This window comes from Pelodiscus sinensis, chromosome 18, assembly GCF_052426305.1.
Source record: "Pelodiscus sinensis isolate ZL-2025 chromosome 18, ASM5242630v1, whole genome shotgun sequence".
Taxonomy (NCBI): domain Eukaryota; kingdom Metazoa; phylum Chordata; order Testudines; family Trionychidae; genus Pelodiscus; species Pelodiscus sinensis.
The window spans coordinates 34,296,281-34,307,788 of record NC_143069.1 but is presented as its reverse complement, the minus strand read 5'-3'; the positions used below and the strand labels follow the sequence as shown (position 1 = coordinate 34,307,788).

The 11,508-nt window shown below is 72.2% G+C and overlaps 1 protein-coding gene across 1 annotated transcript; it reads right to left on the bottom strand.

The window, feature by feature from the left end:
• Window positions 1-3,315: 3,315 nt before the first annotated feature.
• ALAS2 (5'-aminolevulinate synthase 2) lies at window positions 3,316-10,547 on the bottom strand. Its single transcript, XM_089770214.1, has 11 exons — window positions 10,187-10,547; window positions 9,093-9,284; window positions 8,176-8,328; window positions 7,914-8,036; window positions 7,442-7,649; window positions 6,673-6,857; window positions 6,401-6,580; window positions 6,147-6,311; window positions 5,017-5,285; window positions 3,646-3,808; window positions 3,316-3,561 (listed from the first exon to the last, which is right to left on the bottom strand). Exons 2-11 carry the CDS (start codon window positions 9,265-9,267, stop codon window positions 3,398-3,400), a joined length of 1,785 nt encoding a protein of 594 aa, XP_089626340.1. The 5' UTR covers window positions 9,268-9,284; window positions 10,187-10,547; the 3' UTR covers window positions 3,316-3,397.
• Between the last annotated feature and the right edge of the window lie 961 nt (window positions 10,548-11,508).

Sequence of the window (11,508 nt, the reverse complement as noted above, 5' to 3'; positions counted from 1 at the left end):
GTCCGACCGCCCGCCGGCTCTCGGAGGTGGGGGGCTAGTGGTTAGATCTGCCGGGTGCCCGTCCGGGAACGGCGGGGGGGGGAGCATGGAGAGCGCCCGGGCTGCTGGGCTCAGCTCGGCCCCTTTCCGTCCCACCACCTGGGGGTTCTTCCCGCAGACTAAACCGCGGCTTGTCCAGGCGTGTTTGGCGCCTGGGGCTGGCTGGGACTCCTGCCTGTAGCGACACCGGCCAGCTGCCTCGCCGCTCCCCTCCCCGGCTGGGCTCTGGGCGAGTGAGTGCCTCGCCAACCCCCCACAGCCCCAGGAGCATGAACGCCGAGGGGGTGGGACATGGTTACGCTCAGCCAGTGGCGCCCGGCTGCGGCCCAGCTGGCTTTGGCGGGGGCCCGCGGCGGCAAGGGCAGGTGGGCGCTGGCCGGCCCCCGAGCGCGGTTACCGAGCGGCCTCCAGCTGCGTGAGCGGGTCCCTTTGGCCGAGAAGCCGCCCTCAGTAAGCGCCGGGCCCGGCCCTAGAGCAGGCCAGGGGTTGGTTCACCCCATGTGTGGAATAAATGTCGTGCACCAAGGCGCGTGTGCGGCATCAGCTGGACACTCGTGCCCGGGAGCCATCCCGTCGCCCAGAGCACAGTGCCCGGGACGGGGAGGGACCAGCTGCCCCGGGGGGCAGGGCCTGCTGGTGCTGTGCGTAGAGCAGCTCCCCCTTCAGGGGCTCCAAGGGGTCCAGCTGAGTCAGTGAAGTCCCCCCAGCTCCGGTGACAAAGAGCCAAGGCACGTGGGGGGGCTGTAGGGGTCAAATGGGCATGGGGGGGGGGCGTGGGAAACTGACCACGCTAGATGAGAAGGGAGCGGCTATGGCCACGTTCACCACAGAGGGGAACAGCCCTCCCCCGCCTACACTGGGGGTATAACCCCCCCGAAGGCCCCAGGGGGCAAATTCTGCTCATGCCATGTAAACCCTGCCTGGTGCCTCCCATCCTATGAAGTGGGGGGGGGCACGGTCCCCTCCCTGGGCCCTTTTTCCACTGCCTAACCCTCCCCCCCCCCCCCCGTGCTCCACACTGAGGCTTTAGCTGCACTGCAGGGTTTGTGCAAGACACTGCGCACGAGAGCTTCCGCAAAAACGTCTTGTGCAAAAGCGCGGCCAGAGCCCAAACCGGCGTTGCACAAGCCACGGCTGCTCTCGTGCAAGAACACGCCGCTGGCCTTTTCGCACGAGCACTGGAGCCCAAAAGGGAGTTGTGCTCTTGGGGCCCTGGTTCCACTCCGGTGGGGCTGCGGGTGACCCCTGCTGGCCTGTGTCTGTGAGCACTGCCGGGGGGGGGGGGCTGCGGGTGACCCCTGCTGGCCTGTGTCTGTGAGCACTGCCGGGGGGGGGGGGCTGCGGGTGACCCCTGCTGGCCTGTGTCTGTGAGCACTGCCGGGGGGGGGGGGGCTGCGGGTGACCCCTGCTGGCCTGTGTCTGTGAGCACTGCCGGGGGGGGGGGGCTGCGGGTGACCCCTGCTGGCCTGTGTCTGTGAGCACTGCCGGGGGGGGGGCTGCGGGTGACCCCTGCTGGCCTGTGTCTGTGAGCACTGCCCGGGGTGACCCCTGCTGGCCTGTGTCTGTGAGCACTGCTGGGGGGGGGGGGGCTGTGGGTGACCCCTGCTGGCCTGTGTCTGTGAGCACTGCCGGGGGGGGGGGGGGCTGCGGGTGACCCCTGCTGGCCTGTGTCTGTGAGCACTGCCGGGGGGGGGGGCTGTGGGTGACCCCTGCTGACCTGTGTCTGTGAGCACTGCCGGGGGGGGGGGGGGCTGTGGGTGACCCCTGCTGGCCTGTGTCTGTGAGCACTGCCGGGGGGGGGGCCTGTGGGTGACCCCTGCTGGCCTGTGTCTGAGAGCACTGCCGGGGGGAGGGGGGGCTGCGGGTGACCCCTGCTGGCCTATGTCTGTGAGCACTGCCGGGGGGGGGGGCAGCGGGTGACCCCTACTGGCCTGTGTCTGTGAGCACTGCCGGGGGGGGGGGGGCCTGCGGGTGACCCCTGCTGGCCTGTGTCTGTGAGCACTGCCGGGGGGGGGCTGCGGGTGACCCCTGCTGGCCTGTGTCTGTGAGCACTGCCGGGGGGGGGCCTGCGGGTGACCCCTGCTGGCCTGTGTCTGTGAGCACTGCCGGGGGGGGGCTGCGGGTGACCCCTGCTGGCCTGTGTCTGTGAGCACTGCGGGGGGGGGGGCTGTGGGTGACCCCTACTGGCCTGTGTCTGTGAGCACTGCCTGGGGGGGGGGCTGCGGGTGACCCCTACTGGCCTGTGTCTGTGAGCACTGCCTGGGGGGGGGGCTGCGGGTGACCCCTACTGGCCTGTGTCTGTGAGCACTGCCTGGGGGGGGGGGGCTGCGGGTGACCCCTACTGGCCTGTGTCTGTGAGCACTGCCGGGGGGGGGCTGCGGGTGACCCCTGCTGGCCTGTGTCTGTGAGCACTGCCTGGGGGGGGGCTGCGGGTGACCCCTACTGGCCTGTGTCTGTGAGCACTGCCGGGGGGGGGGGCTGCGGGTGACCCCTACTGGCCTGTGTCTGTGAGCACTGCCGGGGGGGGGCTGCGGGTGACCCCTGCTGGCCTGTGTCTGTGAGCACTGCCGGGGGGGGGGCCTGCGGGTGACGCCTGCTGGCCTGTGTCTGTGAGCACTGCCGGGGGGGGGGGGGGTGACCCCTACTGGCCTGTGTCTGTGAGCACTGCCGGGGGGGGGGGGGCCTGTGTCTGTGAGCACTGCCGGGGGGGGCTGCACCTCGGAGCAGCACTCACCCCACTGGACTCTGCTGGCCGGTGGAGGGGCCCTGCCCCCATGGAAAGCGCCTGCCTTGGCAAACGGGTGGGACGGGGGGGGTGAGACTTGACTGGGACAAGATGGGGGGGCGCCTCCCCCCTCCCAGCCCTGTGGGGCCGCCCTACAGCCCAGTGCAACCCTGATTATCTGCCCCGCTTCACCATGTGGGGGGCAAAAGGTTCCCAAGCCCAGCGGGACTCCCTCCCTCCCCCCCCCTCCCCCCTCCCAGCCTTCCCCCCCCACGGCGGGGGCAGCCGGACGCCTGGGCTCCACACAGTCGGGCTCGGGCTGAGCGCGCTTTATTGGGCTCCGTCCGGCGGGCCGGCCCGGGCCGGGGCTCAGGCGCTGCTGGCGAGGGGGGGGCCCCCGGCGAGCCGGCCCGGGCCGGGGCTCAGGCGCTGCTGGTGAGGGGGGGCCCCCGGCGAGCCGGCCCGGGCCGGGGCTCAGGCGCTGCTGGCGAGGGGGGGGGGCCCCCGGCGAGCCGGCCCGGGCCGGGGCTCAGGCGCTGCTGGTGAGGGGGGGGCCCCGGCGAGCCGGCCCGGGCCGGGGCTCAGGCGCTGCTGGTGAGGGGGGGCCCCCGGCGGGCCGGCCCGGGCCGGGGCTCAGGCGCTGCTGGCGAGGGGGGGGGCCCCCAGGCTGCCGAAGAGGTCACGCTCCCACTCGCTCATGAGGGCGAAGTGCAGGGGCCGCTGGCAGAAGTGGCAGGCGGAGGCCGCGGGGGGCTGCAGGGGGAGCCCCACTTCCTGCCAACACTGCACCAGGCGCTCTGGGGGGAGAGATGGGGTGAGACCTCAGCCCCCGCCCCGACGCCCCCTCCCCGCCTGCCCCCTTGGCTCCCCGCGGCGCTCACCCACAAAGTGCTCCATCAGGGGGGGGGCGTGGTGGGGGGAGGGCGCCAGGCGCAGCAGCTCCTCGCCCCGCGGCACCGTGGGGTAGTTGATGGCCTGCACGTAGATGCCGTGCTGGGACAGGAGCAGGTCGCAGAGCCGGGAGTTCAGGGCCGCGTCGCCCACCTGCAGGGGGAGCCAGGGAACAGGGCTGGGACCCAGGCGTCCGGATGCACCCCCCCCCCAGGCCCCTAGACTGCTCCCCTCCCGGCAGCCAGAGCCCCAGCCACGAGCCCCCACCGCCCTCCCACAGCTGGGGAGAACCCAGGGGTCCTGGCTCCTGCTCTACCCACGAGCCCCCACTGCCCTCCCACGGCTGGGGAGAATCCAGGGGTCCTGGCTCCTGCTCTACCCCCGAGCCCCCACCGCCCTCCCACAGCTGGGGAGAACCCAGGGGTCCTGGCTCCTGCTCTACCCACTAGCCCCCACCGCCCTCCCACAGGGGTCCTGGCTCCTGCTCTACCCACTAGCCCCCACCGCCCTCCCACAGCTGGGGAGAACCCAGGGGTCCTGGCTCCTGCTCTACCCACTAGCCCCCACCGCCCTCCCACAGCTGGGGAGAACCCAGGGGTCCTGGCTCCTGCTCTACCCACAAGCCCCCACCGCCCTCCCACAGGGGTCCTGGCTCCTGCTCTACCCACTAGCCCCCACCGCCCTCCCACAGCTGGGGAGAACCCAGGGGTCCTGGCTCCTGCTCTACCCACAAGCCCCCACCGCCCTCCCACAGCTGGGGACAGCCCAGGGGTCCTGGCTCCTGCTCTACCCCCTAGCCCCCACCGCCCTCCCACAGCTGGGGAGAACCCAGGGGTCCTGGCTCCTGCTCTACCCACCAGCCCCCACCGCCCTCCCACGGCTGGGGAGAACCCAGGGGTCCTGGCTCCTGCTCTACCCACTAGCCCCCACCGCCCTCCCACAGCTGGGGAGAACCCAGGGGTCCTGGCTCCTGCTCTACCCACTAGCCCCCACCGCCCTCCCACAGCTGGGGACAGCCCAGGGGTCCTGGCTCCTGCTCTACCCACTAGGCCCCACCGCCCTTCCACAGCTGGGGACAGCCCAGGGGTCCTGGCTCCTGCTCTACCCACGAGCCCCCACCGCCCTCCCACAGCTGGGGAGAACCCAGGGGTCCTGGCTCCTGCTCTACCCACTAGCCCCCACCGCCCTCCCACAGCTGGGGAGAACCCAGGGGTCCTGGCTCCTGCTCTACCCACTAGCCCCCACCGCCCTCCCACAGCTGGGGAGAACCCAGGGGTCCTGGCTCCTGCTCTACCCACTAGCCCCCACCGCCCTCCCACAGCTGGGGACAGCCCAGGAGGTGCCCACAGGCCCGGCCGTACCCGGATGGGGATGATGTGGCTGGGGCAGCTGACGACGGGCAGCCCGGCCTCCATCAGCAGCTGGCGCATGTGCTTGACGTTGCGCTGGTGGGCCCGGCGCAGCCCCCGGCCCTCGGGCCCCGCCAGCACCCGCAGCGAGGCCAGGGCGCCCGCCAGCACCGGCGGGGGCAGCGAGGTGGTGAAGATGAAGCCGGCCGCGTAGGAGCGAACGGTGTCCACCAGGGCGGCCGTGCTGGCGATGTACCCCCCCACGCAGCCAAAGGCCTTCCCTGGGGGGCAGGGAGAGCGGGGTGAGACGGCGCCCCCTAGTGCCTGCCGGGGGGACTGCTCCGTCCCCCAACCCAGCGCCCCCTAGTGCCTGCCGGGGAGACTGCTCCGTCCCCCAACCCAGCGCCCCCTAGTGCCTGCCGGGGGGACTGCTCCGTCCCCCAACCCAGCGCCCCCTAGTGCCTGCAGGGGAGACTGCTCCGTCCCCCAACCCAGCGCCCCCCAGTGCCTGCAGGGGAGACTGCTCCGTCCCCCAACCCAGCGCCCCCTAGTGCCTGCAGGGGAGACTGCTCCAGCGCCCCCTAGTGCCTGCCGGGGAGACTGCTCCGTCCCCCAACCCAGCGCCCCCTAGTGCCTGCCGGGGAGACTGCTCCGTCCCCCAACCCAGCGCCCCCCAGTGCCTGCAGGGGAGACTGCTCCGTCCCCCAACCCAGCGCCCCCTAGTGCCTGCCGGGGGGACTGCTCCGTCCCCCCAACCCAGCGCCCCCTAGTGCCTGCCGGGGAGACTGCTCCGTCCCCCAACCCAGCGCCCCCTAGTGCCTGCCAGGGAGACTGCTCCGTCCCCCAACCCAGCGCCCCCTAGTGCCTGCAGGGGAGACTGCTCCGTCCCCCAACCCAGCGCCCCCCAGTGCCTGCAGGGGAGACTGCTCCGTCCCCCAACCCAGCGCCCCCTAGTGCCTGCCGGGGGGACTGCTCCGTCCCCCCAACCCAGCGCCCCCTAGTGCCTGCCGGGGGGACTGCTCCGTCCCCAACCCAGCGCCCCCTAGTGCCTGCAGGGGAGACTGCTCCGTCCCCCCCCAATACCGCGCCCTGCCTGCTGTGGGTGACCGCCCCACTCCCCGCTTCCCCTGCCGCCGGCTCACCCAGGGTGCCGGAGACAATGTCGATCTTGCCCAGCACCCCGTCGCGCTCCCCGACGCCAGCTCCCCGGGCGCCGTACAGCCCCACGGCGTGAACCTCGTCCACGAAGGTGATGGCTCCGTGCGCATGAGCCACATCACACAGCTCCTCCAGGGGGCAGATCGCACCTGGGGGGGAAAGGGGGCTGAAGCAATGCGGAGGGGGAGGGGCAGTGCCCCCCAGCAGTGGGGGGGCCCTGGGATACGGGGGGCCCTACCGTCCATGGAGTGTACGGTCTCGAAGGCCACGATTTTGGGGGTGCCGGGGGGGCTACGCGCCAGCAGCTGGGCCAGGTGCTGGGGGTCGTTGTGCCGGAAGACGTGTTTGGGGACCCCGCTGGTGCAGATGCCCTGGATCATGGAGGCGTGATTCCCCGCGTCCGAGAAGATCTCGCAGCCTGGGGGGGAGTGGCCGTTAGGGCTGCTCCCAGGCCTCCTGCCTCTCTCCCCCCTCCCCCCCGGCCCCGCTTCCCTGCCAGGCGGCCGGTACCTGGCATCATCCTGCCGAGGGTGAAGAGGGTGGACTCGTTGGCCACGTAGCAGGAGGAGAACAACAAGGCGGCATCTTTGCGATGGAGCTGGGCCAGCTCCCGCTCCAGGTCCACGTGGTACAGGCTGGTGCCCGAGATGTTCCGGGTGCCTCCGGCGCCCAGGCCATGGTGCTGCAGGGCCTCGCTGCCGGGAGAGAGGGGTCAGCGCCGGGGAGGGGGGCAGGGGCTGCAGGGCAGGAGTGAAGGGACCGGCAGGGCTGAAGGAGCCCGGGTCTGCGTGTTGGGAGTGGGGGGCACTGGAGGGCTGGGGGGCAAGAGTGGGGGGTGCCGACTGGGCTGGGAGGTACTGGGGGGCACTGGCTGCAGGGAGGGACTGGGGGGCACCAGCAGGGCTGGGGGAGGAGTCAGATGGGTGGCAGGCCTAGGGGGCGGGAGTGGGGGGCACCTGCAGGGCTGGGGGCGGGAGTGGGGGGCGCCGGCAGGGCTGGGGGAGGAGGGGGGGCGCCGGCAGGGCTGGGGGAGGAGGGGGGGCACCGGCAGGGCTGGAGGAGGGGGGGCGCTGGCAGGGCTGGGGGGCGCCGGCAGGGCTGAGGGAGGAGGGGGGCACCGGCAGGGCTGGGGGGCGCCGGCAGGGCTGGGGGAGGGGGGAAGGGGGGGCGCCGGCAGGGCTGGGGGAGGAGGGGGGGCGCCGGCAGGGCTGGGGGAGGGGGGGGCGCCGGCAGGGCTGGGGGAGGGGAGGGGCCGGCAGGGCTGGGGGGCGCGTCTCACATGGCAGCCTGCAGCACCCGGGGGTGGCGGCTCATGCCCAGGTAGTCGTTGCTGCACCAGACCGAGACCTCGGTGCCCGCGGCCCCCTGGGCGAGGGGGAAGGCGTCCGCCCGGCGCGTCACCGTCTTGAAGATGCGGTAGGTGTGGTCCCGGCGCTTGGCCTCCAGCCGCCCCTCCAGGAAGGCGTCGTAGGAGAAGGCCCCAGGCCCTGGGGGGGGAGCAGGGTCGGAGACGGGCGCCCGGATGCAGCCGTTCCCCCTTCCCCTCTCTTGCTGGCCGGCGGGGGAGGGGGGCAGGCGGCTGGTTCCCAAGGGACACCCCGGGGTGGGGGGGCTGGGGGAGGACTGGCCCCTCGGGAAGCCGGGGCTGGTTTGTAAACGGACTAGCCGCGGGAGCCAGGACCCTTCCCCCTGCACGTCCCCCCGGCGTCCCGCAGCGCCACAGGCCCCTCTAGCCCGGCCTCAGGCCTCACCTGGCATGTTGTCCTGGAGCAGGTGGGTGGGCAGGAGCCGGCCGTCGGACCCTGGCCCGTCAGGGCCCAGGAATTTCTTGCGGAGGCTGGACTGGACCTCCCGGAGCAGAGAGCTGAGCGGGTCTGGAGGGGCACAGAGACGGGAGGGCTAGAGGGGAGCAGGACTCCTGGGTTCTCTCCAGGGAGGGGACTGGGGGCTAGTGGTCAGAGCAGGGGGAGCTGAGAGCCAGGGGGCCTGGGTTCTGGGGCGAGCTGTCCTCACCTGCCTTGTAGATCTCCACGTCCTCCTGCACCTCCAGCCCGGCGCGCTGAACGACCCGGCTGCGCCCGTCCCGCACCTCCGACGCCATGAAGGGGCAGTGGGGCCGGGAGGCTGCGTCTGGGGGCCCCGATTCCTGGCTGACAGACACCGCGGCTGGGGAGAGACGGCCACATGAAAGGGAGAGACCCCTGGAGTCCTGGCTGCCCCCCCCCCGCTCTGCCCACTAGACCCCACTCCCCTTCCCGAGCCAGGAGAGACCCCTGGAGTCCTGGCTCCCCCCCCTCTGCTCTGCCCACTAGACCCCACTCCCCTTCCCGAGCCAGGAGAGACCCCTGGAGTCCTGGCTCCCTCCCCCTGCTCTGCCCACTAGACCCCACTCCCCTTCCCGAGCCAGGAGAGACCCCTGGAGTCCTGGCTCCCTCCCCCTGCTCTGCCCACTAGACCCCACTCCCCTTCCCGAGCCAGGAGAGACCCCTGGAGTCCTGGCTCCCCCCCCTCTGCTCTGCCCACTAGACCCCACTCCCCTTCCCGAGCCAGGAGAGACCCCTGGAGTCCTGGCTCCCTCCCCCTGCTCTGCCCACTAGACCCCACTCCCCTTCCCGAGCCAGGAGAGACTCCTGGAGTCCTGGCTCCCCCCCCCGCTCTGCCCACTAGACCCCACTCCCCTTCCCGAGCCAGGAGAGACCCCTGGAGTCCTGGCTCCCCCCCCGCTATACCCACTAGACCCCACTCCCCTTCCCGAGCCAGGAGAGACTCCTGGAGTCCTGGCTCCCCCCCCTCTGCTCTGCCCACTAGACCCCACTCCCCTTCCCGAGCCAGGAGAGACCCCTGGAGTCCTGGCTCCCCCCCCTCTGCTCTGCCCACTAGACCCCACTCCCCTTCCCGAGCCAGGAGAGACCCCTGGAGTCCTGGCTCACCAAGAGGCATGGGGCTGTTGGTCCCCCTCTGCGGGGCTGGGGAGGAGTCCATCAGGGTTCGGGCCACCATGACGGGACACCGCTGGGCGCTGCTCACCAGCAGGGGGCGAGCTTTGAGCAGGAAGACGCTGGGGTCCCGGGTCAGGAAGGGACAGCGCTGGAGGAAGGACGCCATGGTGCCGGATCGCAGTGCTGCCCGGGGGAGAGAGGGCGTGAGGGGCCCGGGCCTTTGGGTCAGGGGAATTTCCTTCCTGACCCCCGAGCCCAGAAGCATGTGGCTGGCCCATTGCTGGCGTTTGCCCCTCCGCCCGCGTTCTCCACCAGATCTCCCAGCAAAGTTCTCCACACCCTGGGCAGGCGTCGGCGGGGGGGGGGGGAGGACGGGCCGAAATTGACCCCTCCCAGCAGACCAGCCCCCTCCAGTGCCCCGCGGGGACCCCTTTCCCCCATCCCGGGGGGCTGAGCGCGGTTGCCCGCAGGTTTCTCTCCTCCCCACATGTCGGCAGCCCTCGAAAGGGGCCGGTCCAGACCTGGGCCCAGCAGGGCTGTTGCCATCGGGTGGGGCTGCGTCTGTCAGAGGCTGATAACAGCTGGCCCCACGTAGCTGGGGGGGGCAACCGAGCAGCAGCCCAGGGCTGGTGGTTTGTGAGGGGGGGTGGACACAGGTGGCCGGGGCAGCTCAAGAAAAATTATACCTGGAATGGGGGAGCAGCAATAGCCAGGCCCCATTCCCTGGCCCCCCCGGGAGCCGAACAGCCCCCAGCTGTGGGGCCAAGTCACCCCTAGAGGGGCCAGGCCCCTGCCCCCTCCCCCCCCGAGCTGGAAGCCCCTGACCTGGGGCCAGAGCCCCCTAGGTCTGGGCGTGAAGGCAGGGGATTGTTATGGGCCCCTGGCTGGACCGAGCCCCACATGACAGCGAGTCCAGGATCGGAGCCCACCCCCCTGGCTGGCCAAGCCCTGCCCCACGCCAGCCGTCAGCACTTTCACCGACTGAGCTCTTAGGGTCTGTCCCCTCCCCCCAGCTGCTCCTCCACCCCCCACGCTCTTCCCCTAGCAGCCACCTGGCCTCCCTGCCAACCCCCACCGCCCGGTACCTGTTGTCCTGCACTGAGGACGAACAACCAGCACGGACTGACAGCCCCTTCCCAGGCGCCGCAGCCCGGGGCCAGCCACACCCCAAAGGGAGACGCCCAGGCCCAGCGATAAGGAGAGGCCCTCCCGGGCGGGGGCGGGGCAGGGCCCATCTCGCAGCTCCCGTGGGGCTGGCCCAGAGCCCCGGACAGCTGGGTTCTAGATCCCAGCCCCCCAGCCCTGCCTCCAGCCCCAAAGTCCCCCTCCCTGGAGGGACAGGGCTGAGACCCAGCAAACTCATCCCACACGCACAAGCCAGGTCAGAAGTCATCACCCCACAGCCAGAAACATGGGGTCTGGGCTCCCGGCCTCCCCCTCTGGGCTCCACATCCCTCCCAGAGCCTGGCTCCCAGCCCCCTCCCCAGGCCCCACATCCCTCCCAGAGCCTGGCTCCCAGCCCCCTCCCCAGGCCCCACATCCCTCCCAGAGCCTGGCTCCCGGCGCCCCCCCCTCTAGGCCCCACATCCCTCCCAGAGCCTGGCTCCCAGCCCCCCCCTCCAGGCCCCACATCCCTCCCAGAGCCTGGCTCCCAGCCCCCCCCTCTAGGCCCCACATCCCTCCCAGAGCCTGGCTCCCGGCGCCCCCCCCCAGGCCCCACATCCCTCCCAGAGCCTGGCTCCCAGCCCCCCCCTCTGGGCCCCACATCCCTCCCAGAGCCTGGCTCCCAGCCCCCCCCTCTGGGCCCCACATCCCTCCCAGAGCCTGGCTCCCAGCCCCCCCCCAGCCCCACATCCGTCCCAGAGCCTGGCTCCCGGCGCCCCCCCTCTAGGCCCCACATCCCTCCCAGAGCCTGGCTCCCAGCCCCCCCCCCCAGGCCCCACATCCCTCCCAGAGCCTGGCTCCCGGCGCCCCCTCTCTAGGCCCCACATCCCTCCCAGAGCCTGGCTCCCAGCCCCCCCCCAGGCCCCACATCCCTCCCAGAGCCTGGCTCCCAGCCCCCCCCTCTGGGCCCCACATCCCTCCCAGAGCCTGGCTCCTGGCCCCCCCTCCAGACCCCACATCCCTCCCAGAGCCTGGCTCCTGGCCCCCCCCTTTAGGCCCCACATCCCTCCCAGAGCCTGGCTCCCAGCCCCTCCCCCCCACCTCTAGGCCCCACATCCCTCCCAGAGCCTGGCTCCCAGCCCCTCCCCCCCACCACTAGGCCCCGCTCCCCTCCCAGGCAGGCAGTGAACCCAGGCATCCCTGGGGTTTGGGGAAGGGCTCTGGGCTGAGGGAGGGGGCCGGGGGCAGAGCAGTGGGGGATTTACACGTGTGGGGGGCTCAAGGGCACGAAGTCCCAGCACCC